At 41.6% G+C, this 21,850-nt stretch overlaps 1 protein-coding gene across 7 annotated transcripts in view; it reads left to right on the top strand.

Moving 5' to 3' along the window:
• The first annotated feature begins 1,321 nt into the window (after nt 1-1,321).
• Nucleotides 1,322-21,850, top strand: part of svilc (supervillin c) — a 29,565-nt gene continuing 9,036 nt past the window's right edge. For 2 of the 7 annotated variants that reach the window (XM_051387875.1, XM_051387872.1), the window contains exons 1-22: nt 1,322-1,435; nt 4,124-4,629; nt 6,428-6,583; nt 6,706-6,867; nt 7,378-7,412; nt 9,747-9,808; nt 11,727-11,872; nt 12,948-13,176; nt 13,879-14,465; nt 14,685-14,811; nt 16,549-16,590; nt 16,677-16,766; nt 18,106-18,180; nt 18,270-18,369; nt 18,450-18,533; nt 18,615-18,647; nt 18,730-18,931; nt 19,973-20,139; nt 20,232-20,357; nt 20,444-20,580; nt 21,386-21,533; nt 21,664-21,809. In XM_051387875.1, the coding sequence (XP_051243835.1) occupies nt 4,349-4,629; nt 6,428-6,583; nt 6,706-6,867; nt 7,378-7,412; nt 9,747-9,808; nt 11,727-11,872; nt 12,948-13,176; nt 13,879-14,465; nt 14,685-14,811; nt 16,549-16,590; nt 16,677-16,766; nt 18,106-18,180; nt 18,270-18,369; nt 18,450-18,533; nt 18,615-18,647; nt 18,730-18,931; nt 19,973-20,139; nt 20,232-20,357; nt 20,444-20,580; nt 21,386-21,533; nt 21,664-21,809 (3,135 nt within the window). In that variant the 5' untranslated portion in view covers nt 1,322-1,435; nt 4,124-4,348. The remainder of the gene's footprint in view (nt 1,436-4,123; nt 4,630-6,427; nt 6,584-6,705; nt 6,868-7,377; nt 7,413-9,746; nt 9,809-11,726; nt 11,873-12,947; nt 13,177-13,878; nt 14,466-14,684; nt 14,812-16,548; nt 16,591-16,676; nt 16,767-18,105; nt 18,181-18,269; nt 18,370-18,449; nt 18,534-18,614; nt 18,648-18,729; nt 18,932-19,972; nt 20,140-20,231; nt 20,358-20,443; nt 20,581-21,385; nt 21,534-21,663; nt 21,810-21,850) is intronic. The other 5 variants (XM_051387874.1, XM_051387876.1, XM_051387878.1 and 2 more) reach the window with 5 other exon arrangements.

Raw genomic sequence — 21,850 nt, 5'->3', positions numbered from 1 at the left:
GAGGTCTAAAAAACCTTAGTCATGAGTCTTACTAGTCAACTAGTGAAATATTTTATATTAGGAAAATCTTTAACTAGTTAACTAGTTGATTTATAGCCTCACTAGTCAACAAGTAAGGTTAACTAGTGAGGTTCAAAAGCTGTATTAAATAACCAATGAAGTCTAATAATCCACTAGTTAACTGGCAAATGATGGCCTTCACTAGTTAACTAGTACATATTATTGACCTCACTAATCAACTAGTAAAGTTTTATAGCCTCAGTATGTCAACAAGTTAGGCAAAAAGAGGCTTTAACTAGTTAACTAGTGAATATTTTGAGCCTCCCTAGTCAATTAGTTTGACAAAATGCCGAACTAGTCGAATAAATTAGAGTTTGATGTCAAGGATATAAATGCTCATAAGACCATCCAACACAGAGATCTGATCCGTTGCAACTGCACAGTCTTAACAGCAGGGGGCAGTGCTGAAACAGTTAGGGAACAGTAGTGGTCTGGACCCAGGACCCCAAACAGTAAATAAAACAACACAGCAGAGTAAATATACAGTCAGTTAACCCTAAATCACACTCATCTCTATCATTATCTGGCTGTGAATAATGTGTGTGTGTGTGTGTGTGTTTTAAAATATAATAATGTGAAATATGTGGAGTAATAGAAGTACAGGAGATTTAGAAATGTTGAAGTAGGAGACAGAAGACAAAAAGTTAAACCATTTATTTTTAAAATAAGTTTGTTTTTCCATTTGAAGTTATTAATTCATCCTTTACAGCCAGAACAACTGCATTTTAATTATGAATTAGCATACCTTTAATATATTTCTATAACCCTTTATTCGTGTATCTACTTTTTATTTGGGGGTTTTGGATTTCATAACAGTACACAGTGAGTGCACTACACACATACACACACACATGCACAGCTGCTTCATTATAGTGTATTAACAGAGACCCAGAAATTAATCAATCACAGGTTTTCTGTGGGTCAGTTACTTTGTGGTCATTTAATTAAACTGTTTTCGGACTTGAGAGCAACATATAAAGTCTTCAAACTAGATTTTGACATAATACATATATAGACGACATATATACATAAGTTTAGGTCTTGGATGATGATGTATTTTAGTTGTTCCAATTAAAAAAATAAATCCGCAATTAATCAAATTACCAACCCACACCTGAGCTGAAGTGCGGCTCTCGTTCACCTGTAGACGCCACAGCAGCGTCTCTCGGCTGCCTCTCGGACAGTGGAAGGGGCGTCCCACGGTCCGTCCATCTATTTATACTCACCCCCCTTAATACGGAGAGCGCTCCACAGCTGCGAGTGTGACTACATTTGGAGCGACAGTCCGTGTAGTGAAGGGCCAGTGGGGAGGGACCGCCGGTCTGAGGAAGGGCAGCGGTACCACTCAGGCCCACTTCACACCGCCGCACTGCATGTAAGTACACATGTGACTTTATTCTGCGTTCATTGTCTCTAATAGTGAGTTTACAGTTTGAAAATGTAGCCAGGAGCCAACTTCTGAATATTTTATCACCTTATTACGGTCTCTCATCTTGTTGGTGTTTGTCCTGAAGTTCGTGCTGTGGAAGTTGTGGTGTTCAGTTACTCTGTGAGCCTTGTGTGTAAAACGTTTTACGTAATATTGTCTAAAATTGATCTAAAGACAAGGAAGATTTGGCTGTTTAATATTTACTAGTGGAAGAACATGTTTTACGCGCAATTTACGCACGAATTACGCATGGATGAAACCGCAATCTTACCACTTTATGTTTATAATAACGTGCTACTCTTTATTATTTCTCATATGTATGTTGCTGTTAATGTGTCCGGACACTACGACAGCGATTGTGATAGAATTTGAAATGTTCTCACCATCTCCATCTTTCTTCAGTATGAACTCTTTGACATTCTCGGCGGATATTCGTCGGACAAATTAATCTAAATAATGTGTGTAATGTAAAAACTGCCATCAGAGCAGCTGTTAATGTGCTACATCCCGTTGGGAGCTAACAAGTGGATTATGGTTGCATGAGTTCTTACTCTCTGCCCTGCAGCTACATGCCTTCAAAGTAGAGAGCAGACAAAGGCATAACGGCGACTGCAGCTGCTGATGTCCATTTCTCACATCCCTGTCTTACTCCTGGACAATGCTTGGCTATGTAACCTTTGCATATTCATGATATATGGTGCTGCATTGTACTCACATATCCAGTGGAAGTATGTAGTGAGGGCCTGTGAGAATTTGCCCTTGAATTATGGTGCTCCATAGGGGGCTTTAGTGCAGGTAGCCCAGCCAGGACAGGTGTAATTGGGTGGAGGTTTATTGTTCTTGGCCAGCCTTTTAATCTGGTTTACTGTGCTACTGTGGGACACTAAGGTCATCTAGTTATGTAACAGCTAACATGTCTCCACTATAAAAACCAACAGTTGGCCTGTAATACCCAACACTGGTGCTGGAGTTTTTAAGGTATTTATCTGTTAAACTCTGGATTTATATCCTTAGCTCAGCACTAATGGCCTTTGGTTGAACCCTCTTGATATTTTCATTTGAATATTATACCGCTGTTGAAGTTTCCCTGTCTCAGTCAAATAGGTCCTGTGTGCTCATCCACCGGCTTTATTACAGAGCTAGTGTCAACTAGTGTTGCTGGATTAGAAGGCCGTGATCCCCTTTGAGCCTCGATGGCATTCCCCCCTCCAATCGACAATCCTCCAGCTTGTCACATGACTTCTGCTCTTTAAACAAGTGTGGCCACTGTCAACTCTTACTCACGTTCTGCCAGCAAAAACATAAAGGAGCGTGGCGTCAGTGAGGCTGGGGTTGGCTTGTGGCTTGCTCCCTCTGCGTCTGCACAGGGAGGTGAGTTCTCCTCTTCCGGTTGGCTGACTGTTTTTGTTCAAAGCACATGTACACGTGTTTTGAAGTGCCGACACAGATACACAGAACACCGGTCCTTGAGCTTGTTGTGTCATGTCAGGGATCACTGAGTGTTACAGTTCAGCTCATTAAAGCTCTCTGTGGCGTGGTCATGTCAGGTCTTCACTAACCTGCTGACAGTGTCTGCAAATGTGCTGTTAAGTTGATTCAATATGACTTTATATGTGTATATTTTGGGTGTTTCTGATCAGATCTGATAGTAGTTGTGCAGATTTTGACATTCAGGCTCCACAATCTACATCTCTTTTGTCTGCTCACTCCATATTTTCTTTCCAGCAGTCTAACAGTGAGCAGCAAATCAAATAAACTTTAAAAGTTGCATCTTTTACTTTGTGAACTCTGCTGCCAGCAGAAGCTTTCAGCCCTGCTGCAGATCTATCTGGTGTACTAAGTCCGTGGCTCTCATCTCTTTGTTCTGGCTCCATTGTGCTTCCTGCATCAGGAATGCTGACACCCACAGTTTTGGAAAGCGCACGAACACATATGCAAACACACATTTATGTTTGTACATATTTGTGAGCACACACAGTCGCTCATTTGTGAACCTTGCTGATGGTTAGCTGCTGTCTTTAAATGCAAATCGTGTCATATCAGTGCTATTTATATGTGGTAGACAGCCTCAGGCTTTGTCAGTGTTGTTTATTCACTTCTAGGCAACAGGGCCAACAGGGACTTTTTTTGGTTCATCTATGTGTGAACGTTGCCTGGGAACATGTCATAATTCAGTTCATCACTTGTGTATTTAAACAAATTTAAAACCATGACTAATCTATTTTTGACAGATAACACGCTCTGTATTGACCTACAACAATTAAACTGGCTATGCAGCTTCTTAAAGAGTATTCAAACAAAAAAACAGTGACTTGTTCATGGGTTAAGTTACATCCAGGGTTGTGGAAAAGACCAACAAGCCTGCAGACTCAGTGCCATGGAGGCCTGGACCCAGAGTGGAGCTGGCTGCTGTGGTGTTGAGTTTCAGTGCAAGGGGAGATTCCTGCATGGCACTGCAAGCTGGTGCAGGTCATCTTACATGGACTCAAGCAAGAGACTTAAATAAAGGATGCACTTTTCACTAAAATTCATTTCTAGGAAGACATAGACTGCTGAAGGGCACACAAGTGACGTGCGTGTGCTATGTTAGCGACAACTGCAAGTTGCTTACCTGTTTTTTGTACCTTCTTTCAGGAGCAATGTCTCACCCACCAAGGAACAGATTGTTCTGCATCCCCTGATTGTCGGACTCTCAGCAAAGAAAGTCTTTAGGTCCAATGGAATCTGAATTTTACTGGAGTAAAGTCTGGCTCCTGAGTTTTGCCTTAGCCTAAAAGTGGAGAGAGAACAACCCGTCTGCTTTCTCTTCCTAAATGCTTATTTGAAGAGCAGAGAATCGACTGAATCCTTTGGAAGGACATGGACGCCATAGAGAACCCCGTCCTGGAGCCCAGATCGGAGCGGATCGCTCGTTATAAAGCTGAGAGGAGGCGAGAACTGGCCGAACGCTATGGCAACATGGAGGAGCTCCCTACCAAGTGGGTGAGGAGGGATGGGAGAGAGGTGCAGGACCCAGCGACCCAAGCCCACAGAGGGACACTGAACTCAGATGACCTCAGTGAACGAGTTAACGGCAGGACGCGAGGGGTCACAAATGGATTAGAGGCTGACGCTCCTCAAGAGTCCAACCACTCGGGAAGGTGAGTCATGTCTGGAGTGAAGGATGCATAAAGTAATGCAAAAATCACAGAGTCTGCTGCTACATAGGGCTAAGGTTTCCATAAAATACAACAATGGTTTTCCCCTACAGACACGTGTTATGACATATATACAAATGCTTGGAGCACTACCTTAAAAAGGCCTTACAGAATCTAAAAATATGCTAATTTAGTTAATTTCTAAAGTTTTCCTGCTGGACACAAGATGTCTCCTACGTCACTGTAAATCTCAGTGTCAGTTTTGCTGAACAAAACTCAAGAGAAGCAGCAGTTAGACTTTAGTTTAGTTTAGTTTTGTCCTAAAGGAATTAAATGCCTGTCCCAAATAGACGCCTGTCCCAAATAAAGGCAGGGGGAGTTCAGTGATTTAAGCAAATAAACGCTCGGCTATTATTAGAAGTTTTACGGTAAGTTGCATACTTGGACCAGGATGGACTGCTAAACTATTTGTGATGTCACAGATCATGCTTATAGGCCCTGCCCCTTAAAATATAAATTTTCAGTGACCACAGAGAAGCTTTCCACTTTCAGCAGATGAATATGAACACATCCTTTTAGTGTCAAACTCTGTACGTACATCATTGTGCACAGTGAATCTCAAACAATCATCTGTAGGAACAAGAAGGAAAACTTTTTTTTTTAGGAGGGGGGGATAAATTTGTGTAAACATCTTTTTAAACTGCAGAAAACATACAGTGAACCCTTCAGGACACGGCTGTAAAAGTCTGTAAAACAATGACCCTCAATAATAACCAAAGAGGTTTTGTGTTGCGTAGAAACGGCACAGTGTAGGCGCCTGTATGTTCTCTTCATCTGGAGCCTGGATGTTGGGGGGGAGCGGGTGTTTTGGGCTTAATTTGTCCAAACACCAATAAAGCAGAGTGCCCACTTCCTCACCCCAATGTCACCTGCTTCAACCTTTTCCAGCTTGACTTCAATACACACTGTAGGTGTTGTCCTAAAATAGCACCTCAGAGCGTAGCATCATGCTGATATCATCACTGAGGAGTAGCCAGAGAGAAAGAGGGATTTTAGGTAGCTGTATGTTTGTATAGTGCACTGTTTCTCTGTATAAAATGTATGTGGGATGATCTTTTGTATGTAAATTATGCAGAATATGCACAAGAGTGGGTTGCTCTCTTTTTCATCACAACAGTCTGAGCCACCTTTGTTCAGTCACGGCTACTGAACGCTGCTGTTCTACTTGTTTTAGATTCACACCAGAAAGTTAAATAGGGCTTGATTTTAGACTTACAAGACAATGACAACATTTAATACTTTTACCTTTGTCAGCAGAGCACTGACCCATTTTATAATCCAACCAGGTTATTCTACCAGTCTTAAACTTGGTCTGCTTCTTACCAGTGACCTTTCAGCAGCAGCAGCAGATCCTTGACTTCACCAGTTGCTCTGTGGCCTTTTGGTACTAATTAAAACTGAGAGGTCTAAATCAGTGGGTCCCAGCAGGGAGTTTTAAAGCCACTCTGATTCTTCTTATGCATTTGGTTGGTACTCTCCCAGCCTGACACTTTTCCCATCATGTGGTCTGGGTGCTTTTTCTTGGATCTGGCATTATGAAACAGAGGCCTCCAGCAGCGTCTTTCCTCTCAGAAAAAAAACGTACAGCTTTGCACCTTTTTCTCGATCGGAGCTTTTATTTGGCAGCTCCTGACGGAAAGGTTCAGGATTGTACTTTTGTTTCTGAGCTCGTTCCTCTCCCCCCACGTCCCCCCCCACTCCTGCATCCTCACCTCCTTCCCCTCACTCCCGCCCCCTCCAGGCAGGGTTCCCAGGACTCTGCCAGCATGCTGAGTGGGGAGGGGTACCTCGTCCCTCTTGGACTCGATGCCCCACAGCTCCACACTCGGGTGTCGGTGGGCAAGTTGAGAAGTGCCCTTCTGCAGCAGACGGGGAGCGGAGCGCGGCCCCAGAAAGTGTATGGTCACCTGCATGCGTGTGATCCAGACTGTCACTATCAGCCTGTGTACCTCTGTGACAATCCTCGCCTCAACATCTTCTTCCCTTTTTCTCCTCCTGCTCTGTTTGTGCGGATACCAGTTGCCCTACGTCCTCTCTGGATCTGGCTGTGAAGCCAGGCTCTGAGGGGGGTCGGCGACGCACCCGGCGTTACCTCCCCGGCGGGTCAGGTGGCGGTCGCAAGACCAGTGAACGCTTCAGGACACAGCCGATCACAGCCAATGAGATGGAGGAGAGCAGCGGGTAGGGGCTGTGTGCTGCAGTCAGGGTGCAAGCTCTGCAGACGAGGCACCTGCTGTGGTTTCTCCCACAGAAGATGCTGTTTGCAGTGATCTTTTTGCAGTGTTGTTGTAGTGTATGCATAATGTAAGAGACCCACTTACATTTAACAATTCTTAATGTGTTTTCTTTTTTTTTTTAGACAAAGCTTTCAAATTGCTGATGGTTTGTGTTTGATATTTTACTCCACTAATAAATATTTTGGTCATACTTCGGCCGAGGTGCAGCAACTTTACATAAATACCCACGGGTGGTGTAGTTTGCATGTGTTTGTCCGCCTTCATGACCTCCTCAGCGCTGCTTTACCGAGCATGCAAATATGACACAGTATCTTGGCTGTCTGAGCCGCACACCGAAGCACAGAGTCATACACTGTGAGCTCGAAGCGGGACCTGAAAGAGAGAAAGTCCACGTCACCTCCCTGTTCGTATTCCACCTGGTGACTTCCTGTTCTGCCTCTCTTCACTCTTCTAGGCTGTTGGATGCAGAGGAAGAGGAGAACTGTAAAGGTAAATGCTGTCTGGCTCGGATTATAGTTTGTTATTGTGTTTTGAGACAAACAACAACAACAACAACAACACAATGAAGGCAGAATAACCTATATGAGATATTAAGGAGGCAGCAGAAGGAACAAACATCATGATGTTGTTGCTGTTTTTGTTGTTGCTGCTGCTTCCAAACAAATATTGTGAGCGTGTCCAACTTGCACAGTTGCCTCCATAAACTCATTTAATAGCTCATGAAATAAATCAGGTTGTATTTTTAGGCTCACAATAGTTGATCTCCTCAGTGATGACAGTTTTATGTCTCCCAAAACCATGTGAGCAGTGGACCACCGGTCAGTCAGCCCCACTCTGAACCCCCACCATAAAAAGATTACAAGCAAGTAGAAACAAGAAGCCAACTTGAAACTAGTTTTTATTGCCGTTAGGACTCATTTAAGGCCATATATCATAATGTTTATGTGCAGTTCTGTATATTAACTCCACAAACACAACATAAGTCTCTTAAGCTGAGACATTGAAAGTGTGGATGCTCTGAAATGTGGCACATCTTGAATTTCTGACAAAAGTTTTCCACATATATTTGTTTTTTTGCTATAAATTACAGCCTACTAATTATTGTGTGATATTCTACTATATACATAATAATAATAATAATAATAATATTAATACACTTTATTTAGCCTTACAGGCTGGAAGAAGGATTAAAAACATTTCAGGAGAATACAAAATCAAATCAGACAATTAAAATCATATAGAAGTGAGATAAAAAGACCCCCATCAGTAAAAATAAATATTAACAATAAAACTAATAAACATATTATAAATTAACTGCACTGGGGTAAATAAAGGATATCAATAAAATACTTATTGGGCACTTATATGTTGCAATGGAACAAGACAAACGCTATAACAAGAGTGACTTTTACCCTGTATTTACAAGTATTTAATAATTAGTTACAACAGTATTATAAGTATTATTATTACCAGGTAACAAGGAAGGGACCTGTGTAAAAATATGATGTAAAATGAAGTTATTATTCTTTAATATCGTTTTATTGTAGGTTTACCCTGAGTAGAAGGATGTGCTTTTAACTATAAAGTAGTTTTATAGCTTATGTTTATATGTTGTTCCTTGTTTAATATGTGCTGGGTTAATACATTTATAGTGTAATTTAGTTTTAGGATCTCATTAAACACAAATTTGTGACAATCCTTGTTTCACTTGTAGCTTGAGGAACCCAGTGAAGTATTTCCTTTGTATTTTGACGTTATATAAACTAAAAGCAGGGACGAGTTATTATCTATTATTTTGTTTTTTCTTTATGCCAGTGCTTCACACAAAGGGCTCCGTCTCAAGACCCATCAGGCCTCGTTGTGTCCTCATCTATATGCTTAACTACAGCCCTGCTTCCATAAAGACGGTTATGATTAGACTAAATAATATCACAATATGTAAAGAGAGGTTGTAAAGGGTTGTTCAGAGAGTTTTTTAAACGAGTTAACAAGTGGGTCAAAGTTTAATTTAATATCTATCAGGACTAAAATGCAGATTGATTCAAGATCTTTGTAGAGGAAGAACATATAACACATAACAGTATCTAAATACTCTATTACAAATAAGTCCTGCCTTCACAATCCTACTTAGAAGTATTATCAGCAAAATATACTTACAGTGTCTGAAGTAAAGGTACTGTAGTGTTGTTGATGCATACATACAGTTGAGCAGGTTTGAACTAGCTTATATAAAGATATACTTATCTATCTATATATATACTTATATACTGGTAGTTTTTGGTATGTGAGATGATTAATGGGAGAGAAAAGAAGAAAAATAGAAGTTTTGCTTAATATTTTGTACATTTTGTGTAAATTTCTCGAATATTTATTCAGCTTTTTTGTCAAATATTTGATCATTTTGCCTCTTTTGGGAAACAGTTATTAAATTAAACCGTTTGTCAACTCAGAGACATTTAAAACATGAGTGAGGGACCCCAAACACTATAAGATATAAGATTATTATGTATGTTAATATGAGATTATAACTATATAACTATAGCTGTTAGATAAATATAGTGGAGTTAAAAGTAAAATATTTGCAGAATATTACAGAAAATACCTCAAAATCTTACTCAAGTGCTTGCGTAAATGTACTTAGTTGCTTCCCACTGTTGAGAATGAACATAAATTACATTAATTTTCAGTGAGTATTGATTTCAAACCACCTTTCCTTCCTGCTGATAACTGTTAGATAGTGTTTGAAGATGAGTCACAAATTGTAATAACCATGTTTCTTTTACTTTAATGACATAATGATTCATCTGTTTTTGTCCCTGACAGCTGACGTAAAAACAGACGACAGAGCCAAGATGAGCGTGGCAGCCAAGATGTCTTTGTTTAAAGTGAGTCTATGTCCGTCTCAGCCCTGAAACAGGACCCTCACCGCTGTTCATAACCGGATTATTTGGATGTAATGACATTCATTCATGTACAGTCACAGCTGAATCATCCTTTTGGAAGCTGTTATCAGGATGTCAGATCCTGCGTTAACTCGTCTGACCAGAATCGCTGCCAGTATGTAACTGCAAACTGAAATGTATCCAGTGGTGGAAGAAGTATTCAGATTCTTTATTTAAACCTACAATAAGGAGTTTTTAACTGGTTATTAAATAGTCTCAGTTTAATACTGATGTGTCAATATGAGCTACATAAGCACACCAGACCATCAGCGACAAGATTTACTATTTCCATATAGTTATTCTTAATGCCGGCCATTGGGTCGGATTCCTCTTGACATCAATGAAACAAGGCAGCGGAAACACTTCCACTTTTGACCACAGGGGGCGCCACAATCAACAAAAAGTTCCTTGTTGCTGCTTTAAGTTAAAGTACCAATGCCATACTGTGTAAGTACGAGGGCTGGCCCCGACTGAAGATTCTCCTCATGGACGAGTAGCCAAAAGTCGACTGGTTGTTGAACGTTTATGATTAATTAAAATATCAATAAATTAATTAATTAATTGAATGATTTAAATACATATATTTGAACTGCCACCCTTTAAATGATAACAGAAGGTGCGGTAATGATTCTGAATGTGTCAGAACAGCCGGCATGGAGACTTAACTCTTCACAAAAACAACTACTTACTGACTGATTGATGCAATGGATGATATAGGTATAACATTACTTACAAATCAACTCACTCCTCTCCTGTTTCCGCCTGAACCCGCTGTGTCTGGTCCTGATCAGAGCCGCTGTAAATCACCTGACCTACGATGGTGTCGTAGGCCGTTGTCACTGGGAGGCTCAAGCAACTCGCAGTTTTGTCAGTGGTCCGGTGCATCTAGAAGGGTTCTTGCTGGATTCTGTGTGTCTGTGCCTTTAGGAAGGTTAATTTATAGCAATGTAACATGTTATATAGGATCATTATGTTTGTAGCGACAGTGTCCTCGAGTATGAACTTAAGGACAGTCCCTCACTAAATGCACCAGTGGATTTATTTAATAATTAAATATGCCAATGTGACATCTCATACTGGATTTATCTAAAAAGCTCGTATTATGGGCTGGTGATGAGTTGTGGAGTAATATATTGAACTGTTAAAGAGAAAGGCTCGTCCGTCATCGACAGTCACCTCAGCTGCTCACCTTACAGTCTGAGTGGAGCGAGCCGCTGCTGAGCGCGCAGAACACAACCTGATCATGTTGAGAGATATGAATGGTCAAACAGGTGCTGTCCCTCGGATCCGCAGTTTAGTTAAATGCTACAGTCTGTACGTATTAAAAGAAAGACTAAAATTATACAGCAGTGTGATAAATACACAGCGAAGTCGTGGGATTTTCTCCTCAACAGTTACAATCTGCATTCCTACATTTCACCTCCTGCACAGTTGTAGTCATGGAGCACCAGGTGAAAATGTGGCAGACACTGTATTACCATTAACAACCACAGCAGCTGTTATAATTAGCTTCTCTGCGGAGGCAGGCGGGTAGGGTAACTGAACCCCGGGCACAGCTCCGGTTACACTGTGACCTGTTGGGCTGGCATTCTATCCACGTAGCCAAGGCGCTCCACCTTACAGCTAGCTGCTTTATTCACCAGCTACCCGACCCTCCATCTGTCCATCCAAATAGAACAGGAGACATCAGGAGAGGGAGTTTTCACTGCCATTTTTGTGGTCTCTCTTATTACTTATTTAGCAGGTGGTTGCTATTTGACCTGAACGTTGGGGTCCACCTCTTGGAGAAAAACAAAAAAGGCGCCATTGAACCTTCAAATGTTGTTATTAACATGTTCTCCCTCCCTCCCCCACTTTGTAGGAGCTGGAGAAGTCCTCTGCCCCCGAGGCCTCTGCCTTCCTGAAGCCTCGCTCAGGCAGCGTCTGCCATGAGCGCAGGGTCCGCCGTGGCAACGACCATCGCTTTCTGACTCAGCCAATCACCTGTGAGGAAATCGTAGCAATCAGGTGGGGATGGAGGGAGAGATTTTAGCTTCAGTGTCAGAAACACACATATATATATATATATATATAGAAACACTTGGTTGGATCCTAAATGGTTTTATGCTCAGTACAAACTAATATAAACTTGGCGTGGCACTGCTTTAGACATCTGCTCCATTTTTAGCTCAACCATTTGGGGATGACCTTCATGTGTTTAAAAGGGTACGGCTGGCTTTATTCTAGATTTTTCTTACTGTCAACCAAAGCAACAATGACATGACTCTTTAAAAAGAGGTCACAGATATGCTGTATAGTTTTTAAAAGGCTCAGCGATTTCCTAACAGCTGGGTATCAACAGTAGCAATTCAAACTGGAGTAAATAGTTAAGTTAACCTTTATTAATCCTTGCAGGGTCATTCATTCTCTGCATTTGACTCATCGTAAATACAAGAAGCAGTGGGCAGCCACTGTGCAGCGCCACAGGGACCAAATCCAGTTCTGAGCCAATACCTTGGACAAGGGCACTGACTGGAGAATTAACATTAACCTATATAATTTTAAAGGGTTTGAAGATAATATTTTAAGGCTCATTCACTGATTAACAGGATAAGAAACAAGAAAATAAATTGGTCTGTTAAACAAAATTATATTTCTTTTTTGGTGAATATTTTCACCTCTTAAGGTAAAAAGGGAAAAACAGATTTTACTTTAATTTAACACACCTCAAAATATGTAGTTTCATTCTAAAAGGCTAATTATTATTATTTATTAGTAAATGTTACTCAAACTGGAATAAATAGTGCATTTGGCAGGGTTTAAGCTGCGGATGAATACACATTTGGTACTCTCAATGAGTATTTCCAGCAGCAGGGTGGTGTATGTGGGATCATAATAAACTACAGTGTGAGTGTTCACGGTGATACAACAGTGCAACAGTGTGGCTCACTGACATTGGAGCGTTATATGACACAGATGAATAAGATATATCAGGTTCTGGATACAGTAACAGTAAGATCTATTCTTTTAATGAGATTTGTTCACCATAAGAACAACCCTATCTTGTAATTAACCTGTTTCATATCACATGCACTCCCTGCAGCGCCCCCAAACCAGCACCACCAGTGGAGTCCCAGTCTGTGCAGGATGAGTCAGTGGAGGATGGCGATGAGAGCTGCAAGCTGAGCATGAGCGAGAAGCTGGCCCTCTTCAACAAACTGTCCCTGCCGGGGAGGGAGGCGGGCGGCCCTGCCGAGGGGCCCCCGGAGAGGCGAAGGCAGAAGGGGGCCCGGTACCGCACGCAGCCCATCACTGTGGAGGAGGTCAGCCTGGTGAGAACTATATTTATATTACATGTTTCATACCATAAAAACCGCTATACAAAAACTCCTCATAACACCCGTTCTCAGGACAGACTCGATGTGTCCCTGCAGTAAAGACTCATTTTGGGAAGACAGATTTCAGATAATGCAAACATGACACCATGATATCGCTTTATTGATTTAAAGTGTGACTTTTTAACACAATATGCTTGTTTATAAGATCATTTTTATACTTATGTTATGTGTATTTAAATAGTTGCTACTTCATTTTTTCTATTTTTACTCAGCAAGGTCATTATAATGAACTAAAACTAAGCTAAAAACTAAAACTAGGTGTGAAAAACAATTTTAGTCAACTAAAATAAAAATACAAAACTGAAGTGATTTTGTGTACTTACAAAAGGAACTGAAATAAATTAAAAACTTTTGTCAATTTGGTCCAATTTGTCACACAATTTGGCTTTGATGCAAATATTTATTGAGATATGTTGACTGTGAGTCAGTGTATTCGTATTGTAATACCTCTCCTCTCTTGCCTCTGACAAATACGCCCCATATTATAATAAAACACACTCAAACTAACTAAAACGTAACACTTTTAAACAATAAAAACTAAAACTGAAACGAGCCACCCCCACTCTGAAAAATAAATGAATCTAAACTGAATTGAAAACACAAATTAAAAACAATGTGTATCTCACCCTTCCGTAGCTCCAGAAAGGCCCCGTACAGCTTCCTGCCTTCTGTTTGTCCCCTCATCTGTCCGACAGACAGCAGGCCTCGTCTGTCAACCTAAAACCCAGTGAGATACGCCTTTCGCAGCCAAGACCAGACACCGGTCCCGTACCTGAGGAGCCCAGCGGCCCTACCCAGCAGGGCCTGCGGCGCCACGACTCCGAGCCAGGTCTGAGAGGAATCCTGAAGAAGAGCAGCTCTGGAGGTCCAGAGTGGAGCAGGACGGACGGCGGTCAGACGGATGCACCGTTCAGCCATGAACAGAATGGCGCCGCTTGTGAGGAAGCAGGAATACAAGAGAGGACGGAGAGCACAGAGCGGCAGGATATTCCTGTACCACCCCGGAGAGCGAGACGCCAGGCTTTGGGTGTGGAGGGAGGCTCGCTGACTGCCGCCCCCTGGAGGCAGAGGGCTCGAACCAGGAGGGAAACCATTGCCTGCACGCCAATAAGAGCCTCGTCAGAGCAGGGCGCTCCTCTGGAGGAGAATAACAGCTGGACTCAGCCACAGGAACAGCTGGTTACCTCTGTGGAGCACAGCTTAGATACTGCCGGGAGAGTTCAGTAAGTATCTGATGGGGTGACACATGCGTGAAAGTGAAAATCAGGAAGGTTTTGCTCTGATTATTATGACATTTTGAAGTATGATGATAAGAATTTGGGGGCAACATTAAATATGTCTGATATTCAGGGTGACAAGAATTTTTACAGTTTTAGGATGAGCAAGAACACAGTTTGTACAGTATTTTTGACGGTTTATATTGTACGTGATCTGTTTAAAAGGCAACAGGACGAGAAGGAGAGCGGTAGGAAGACGAATGAAGAAACCGCAGTCGTGGGACACGTTCAGGTCACACTGATAGACGACACCGTTACACTGCAGGAGACGACCAACACCAGCAGAAGTAAGGTAAGAAACGAACGACCGAATCACAGCAGCAGCTCTGTCGCTCTGTCCCTCCATGATCTCTAATCCCTGGAGAGTCCAGTTCGGAGCCAGTGGGTCTCAGCGGAGAGGGATACAGCTGAACGGTCAGCAGAGGGTCGACAGTAGAGTCACAAACCAAACACACCCTTACAATCGGGCGGTCCCAGCTCTTCCTCTGCCACTGCTCCTCTGCATCTGCCGTTCTGTAAGCCCCCACCGCCACCACAGCGTCCACCCGTAGTCTCCAGCTTTGGAGCCAAACTCTATGTTGTACTGCAGCAATAAACATTTCAAACAAACTGACTGAACCAAGCAGATGGAAGGACAAAATTAACAAAATATATAAAATGGAGATTGTAAAGCACAGGATGGGGTAGCTCACCTTGCTGCAGCGGCCGACTCCGACCTGTCGCCCCTTTGCTGAATGTCGTTTTTAAAATCGTCGTTTTCTTTCCCTTTTCTGAGAAGTAACTACTGTAAGAGGTCACAATTTAACTAAAGAGTGAAAAAAAACTGTTAAACCTCCAAAATCCAGAGGTGAGAAGACAGATGTTGATAGAAAATCCAGTCACAGTAATTGAGCTTTACAAGCAGCAGTGAGTGATGTACTCACTGTTTTGGAGGTTATACTTGCAGAGAGGAAGACCTGCTGGCACTACTCAGGGCTGTAAACTCATAAATTATTGTAATCTCTAAAACACTGTAGAATCAATCGAAGATAAGACAGTAAAGGACACATCCCTTTGTACTACATACAGTATTTATCTTTCATAAAGTCTTCTTTTTTATTAGACTACATAACAATGACATTAAAACAGGTTATTTGCTCATTTCAGATAAACATACAGATGCAAGAAATAGCAATCACATATTTACAGGTTTTTTTTAACCTTTTGACTTTATATGCCTCTCGCCAAACTTACACCCTTGATTTTATGTGTTTTTTATGTGCATCACATTAACTTTGATTCATTTTACACTATATATATATATTTATATATAGTGTACTTTATTGTGATCTGAAATTCCCAGTTGCTTTTCCACTTCGAGTTCTCAGCTTGTTTCTTTCAAATAGGGAAATTTATCTCCGCCCAAAGGACAATTCAGGCCACAAGCAGCTATTATATAAATGTCACTTTGGTGCAGTTGCCTGAAAGAGTACTATTCAACCTAAACAAATGACATTATTTCTGTGCCCCAAAGTGAAAACTAAAAGCAAATAAATACTAATATTTAAAGCCAAACAGTCTAAGCTCTTAAAACTGTCCGAAACCTTTTAGAAATCAATACAAAATGTCACAGATTTTGGCATGTAGAGGTTGTTGGGTTCAGTCTTCCTGCCATCCTGAGCTCCAGAGAGAGAAGAGGGGCGGCGGTTAGATCGGTGTGTGTTTGTCATTCCAATGAAACCAGATACAGCGTCTCCTAGCAACAGCTCTCTGGATTTGGTAGGTGCTAAATGTCTTGAGATCAGACTTAAGTTACTGGCGAATATATCGAGACCACTTTATGTGCCGAGATGAGTTTGACTGTCTCAGAACTGGGTGAGGAATGTAAACAGACGGTTAAATGTTGACCCTTTTATGACCTTCTGATATTAAATGTAATCTCCTTTTCCTGTTGTTTTATTTATAAACTTATAACAACATTTTAATTATTATTTTTTATTATCTACCCCCCCAACCCACCCCCCTTTTCCCCATATGCTGCCCTCTGTAGGAAGAAAACCTTCATGTGGAGAGTGTCGGCCCGCAGTGCTGGGTAAGTCTTCAGCTAGTGTTTTGTAAAGCATAAATCCTTCTAAATCTCCATTATTGTCTCCATTACTAATTTTACAATAGCTTTAGCCTCTTCTGATTCCCCCTCTCTCCCAGGAACCCGTCTTTGCCTCTGTCTTTTCTAGCAGCACGCCCCAATATATCATGTGTTTCAACCAGGTAATCGTTTGAGCCGCTGCATGGCAGATCAGTCGCTGCTTTTTGGTTTGCAGTGTTTTGGATGCAGTGAAGAGTTGTGTCATCGCACAAGTTTCACGTGGCTGCAACTTTTTTTTAAATTATTTTTTTTATTACAGACGATGTGTGAAGTTTCACTCACGCTAACGAGTCAACTCTGTCACCTGCAGAGTGTTTTAGTGTGTGAAAATGATCCTTTCTCTGAAGTGATACATCACAGCTCTTACTTCACAGTTTCCATGTTGTTTCTTATTCTCAGAACTCTCTTGCACTTGGTGGTTTCTGAACTTTATTCTGTCATTTTCCCACGACCCAACCAGCCCAGTTAGATTATAGATTGTAGAAACTATTCTAAAAAGAGTGTTTTGTTAACATTATTAAGAACATGAAGTTCCTGTTTCTTATTAGGTTCTGTTGCTCAGAAGAAAAAAATGCCAGTTAAACTTTTTGTTGAGCATCACACGTTTTCCTTTCATTTAATTGTCTTTATTTATTGTTAAGGACAGTTAACACATTAATATAAATAATAATACATAATAATAAGTGTTTCTGTAAATGAGCCAGGGTTAGCCAAAAGGATAATTGTCAACTGTTAAGATGCTGAAACACTGACAGTAGATACAGTGGACAGAACTTCCAGGTCTGTAAAGTCGGCAGTGTCTTAAACCTGCATTCTGTCTAATGGCCAGCAGGGCTGTAAAAAGGCATCTGATAATATTGAGTCTTATGGAGAAATGACCAGACTTCTCACTTGATTTATGAGCTCAGTAAACAGTTTCCTTATGAGTTTATGGTCTCAAATGCTAGTTTCTAGTCTTCTTCCATACAGCATGATATTAATTTAATAAATCATGGTCTCATTTAGAGTAAAATAGACCATAAAGCAGGGTATGCTTTAGGGCTACCTTGTGATTGACAGGTCATTCTGAAGTCAAACTAGGCCATTCTGTTACTGCGTTGACTATTCCTCACCTAAAATCTTTTCAAAAACATATTTTAGTGTGCTGTTTAGCTGTAATACGAGAACCAGGCGAGCTGCCATTGTTTCCTGCTACGGAAGATAAACTGTCATGGCGACGAAACACAATGTCAAACTCAACAAAATGTGTAATTTTTGTTCCTTGTGTTGTTTTGCTGCCTGACATTTGCTATTTTCTGAGCACCCTTGTTTTTGTTTATTGTCCCCAAATGAATCAGATTCATTCAGCTTTCATTCTGCATCACATTTATTCCCCCTGGGATCTGCCTTCACTTTCCTACGCTGAAGCACTCAGCTGTTACCTTTATTATCCATGTTATCCTGTTTTTACTTCACCCTCAGACGAGTCTGTCCTTCGAGGCACAAGAAGTCTCCTCTCCTACCAAGAACCCGATTCAGCCTCAGTGGAGACAGAAGGTGACACAGGAACGGCGTTTCTTTAAATCTTTTAATATGTTTGATGCTTCTTACATACATTCTTACAACACGTCTCTCTGGCTGTGCAGACGAAAGGAGACGAAGAGAAGCTTCCGACCGATGAAGCCGAGGACATTAACACACAGCAGGAGAGGAAGGAGCAAGAGCACAGACAAATGGCCAAGAGAGGTGAGTTTACTTTCTCTGCACAGTCAGCTTCAGTGGGTGTGTGTGTCTGACTCTGGTCCTCTGTGTTTACCACCGGTTAGGTCTTGGATCTCCAGATTCAGACAGAAATGACGTCTCTCATAACAAGAGACACTCCACTGAAGCTTCAACATGTGCAAACGAAGGTTAGAGCTGCAGTAGTTCATTTGATAACAACTTTTTCTTGTTTGTTTCTGTCTAAACTGTTTGTTCCGTTTGCTTAATAGAACTCTCTGTGCAGTCTGTGGTGCAGTTTAAAGGTAAGGTCACGTAAAGGCTGAGTGATGTAAGTTGTTAAACTCTAAAGTATTTTAAGTTTACATTTCCTCTCCCGTTCCCCAGCAGCTCCACAGAGCCCCCCGCTCTCTGTGGCTCCACACGAGGTGAAGGAGGAGACACCTGTGGATGAATCAAACACGTTTGATGGAGGTTTCTACAGAGATCAGTCACCTCCCTCCGCCTGCGGCCCCCCACCCTGCGGGGACGTGGCTACCGCTGAGAGTGAGCAGGACCTGGGTGTCCTCTGCCAGACCAACACACCCATGTGAGCCTGTTTTTTTTTACCACAGATTATAAGATTATTGGCCTCTGATATCACAATCAATATCTTCAATATTTAGGGAGAGGTAGAGGGAAGCACCCATTTGTCTTTAGTTTTTTTCTTTTTAAAATCATCAAAATTATATTTTACAGCCTGGCCAATATAATAATTATTACATTTGATATAGATGTGTATGTGCTGACTACAGTTTTTTTTTATTATCTTGTGATTGTACATTTCCAACATATGTTGTCTTTGTTGGAAAGTGTAGCCTCTGTGCCCAAAATACAGCCACCTGCTGGTGACTCCTAATAATCTGAATAATTTTGAAATGATAGAGTCACTGCAGTAGTATGTCACAGTTGTATGATTTTCTCACATAATTATTAGCTATCAAATATAATAACCTCATGGAGACTGTCTGTACCAGTGGTTCCCAACCTGAGGGTTGGGACTCCGATTAGGGGTCGCCAAAGCTTCACAGGGGGTTGCGAGGCCTTTTTGAAGTTAAGGTATTACAAAAAAAAAAAAAACAGTAGGCCTATAACGCAGCATTTCATTCATTTCTATGAAGAAAACGAAATTAAATTGTAATTTTTTTGATTATTATTTAAGATTTAAATCTCAAGGTAAAGGGACAGTGAAGACCTAAACACATTATATTCACAGAGCCTTCACTCTCCGCTAAACAGCCTTGTCCTGCATTAGAAAAGTATGCAGTTAAAATAGTCAAAGACCTAACAGAACAATAAAAAGAAAATATTTCATTTGTCAAAAAAGAGGAAATATTTTGTCAAAAAATTCATCTAAATCACTTGTTTTACTCAAATTTCCTGCATTTGTTGCGTTCACAATTTGTTTTTTTGTACAGTTTATCAGTTGTTCTGTGCTGTTGTTGTTATACAATGAATATTACATGAATTATCCATAAAACTTAGTCAGGGGTTGTCAGTTTACTCAATGGTAGAAGAGGGGTCCCTTATAAGGAAAAAGGTTAACCACTAGTCTGTACTGTCTGTGTGAAACTGTAACTGTGTGGTGCAGGCTGACCTCAGCAGTAGCAGAGCACAGGCGGTCGGTGCGTCCGTCCCGTCGGACTCAGGGCTCCAGAAACCCTCTGAGGGCTCTCGCTGCCAGGGAGGACATCAGGCAGGACTACATGGGCGAGACAGTCAACTCAGCTTCAGAGGAGAGGATCCAAGCAGAGAAGAGTGAGGGGGGAATAATTTCTCCTTTTTCCTTTTCCTTTCTCCTTATGTTGTCGTTCTTATTCAGCTTCCTGATCGTGTGTTTTTTCCCACAGAGTCCAAGAACTCCTCCGCTGCAGATTCACACCTGGCCAGATCAGAAGACGTCATCTCGTCCTCAGACGCTGCGACTACCAAATCTTATCCTCCCTTCAGCAGCCTGATGCTCATGCACATCAAAGGTCAGAAAAGATTTGGTTTGTCTGCGTGTCCTCATGATGATGTGTTTGTGTTCAGGTTTTTATATTAACAGTGCCTGTGGTGACAGGTAGGCGGCATGTCCAGGTGCGTCTGGTGGAGCCCTCAGTGCGGTCGCTAAACAGCGGAGACTGCTTTTTGCTGGTCACTCCGCAGCATTGCATCCTGTGGAGCGGAGAGTTCGCCAATGAACCAGAGAAAGCCAAGGTACCACCAAGGACAGTAACGTACTGTAATGTTTTTATTTTCTGAGACAGTATGTTGTCAGCAAAGTTTAAAGTGTTTCGTGACCTAAATACTATGATGACACCCTTTTTGGTAATAGCTGCTATCAAAAGAAAGTATGATAGAAACAATTACTGGATATTGCTCAAATACCTGTTCGGGTCACAGAATCTGAGCAGCCACAGAATTTAGTGCAGCACCTGTGACAGTGTGTCACATTTAGGAGGATCTATTGGCAGAAAATAGACTATAGGTATGTTTTATTAAAGTAATCTGAATCTGAATCTTCTTCCTTTTTAACCTCAATCATTAGTGTATAAAAATTGTTGTGTTGCCATGTTGAACCGCCATGTTTCTAGTTGTCAGTCAGTTGCAATCTGCAACTTCACTACTAGATGTAATCTCATAATCCATTACGTTATTTCCAGTCGTGTACGAGAAACTATGGTTGTTGCAAGACTCGTAAAAAAACGCTAAAGGCCCAAATCTACAACCAGTGTTTGTCTGTTCTTGGCTACTGTAGAAACATGGCGGTTCAACTGGTGGCCTCTGTAAAAGAGGACTCTCTCCCTCTGTAGATAAAATAGACAATGAGCACACAACAGTCCTTATATTCAGGTGATTATACACTAATGAAAACTTGCCTATGAATATACAAATTCTGCCCATAAATCCTCTTAAATGTTAAACACTGGACCTTTAGGTGAATAATAAGTGAATAATATGTTTTTATATATGTTTAGGTTTCACAGTCGTGGTATTAGAAACTGATTATTTTGTCTTTCAGGCCTCTGAGCTGGCATCATCCATCCAGAGTCAGAGGGACCTCGGCTGTGGGGCCTCCCAGATCGTCCACCTGGAGGAGGGGTTGAACTGTGAGAGCGGCCTGGCTGCAGACTTCTGGAGCCTTCTAGGAGGAAGGACACAATACAGAGGTTAGAAGTCAAAGTCTAATTTGTAAAGCCTGTAGATTTCTCCCAGAGCAGATTGTTTTAGGACAGATCTGTTGGATCTGTGCACATATGGCCTGTACTGAATATGATTTGTGTTTGCTTCTCCCCACAGGAGCCAGTGCCGAAGAGGAGGATGAGCTGTATGAGCGAGGAGTGGTGGAGTCCAACTGTGTGTACAGGCTGGTGGACAACAGACTGGTGCCTCATGAGCAGGCCTGGGCCTCCATTCCTAGTGTCTCCCTGCTGGGCTCCACTGAGGTCTGAGGTCTCTTCTGGATTCTCCTGTGACTTGATTGTTC

This window comes from Dicentrarchus labrax, unplaced genomic scaffold (assembly GCF_905237075.1).
Source record: "Dicentrarchus labrax unplaced genomic scaffold, dlabrax2021, whole genome shotgun sequence".
NCBI lineage: Eukaryota > Metazoa > Chordata > Actinopteri > Moronidae > Dicentrarchus > Dicentrarchus labrax.
This window is presented reverse-complemented; position numbering and strand designations above follow the sequence as displayed.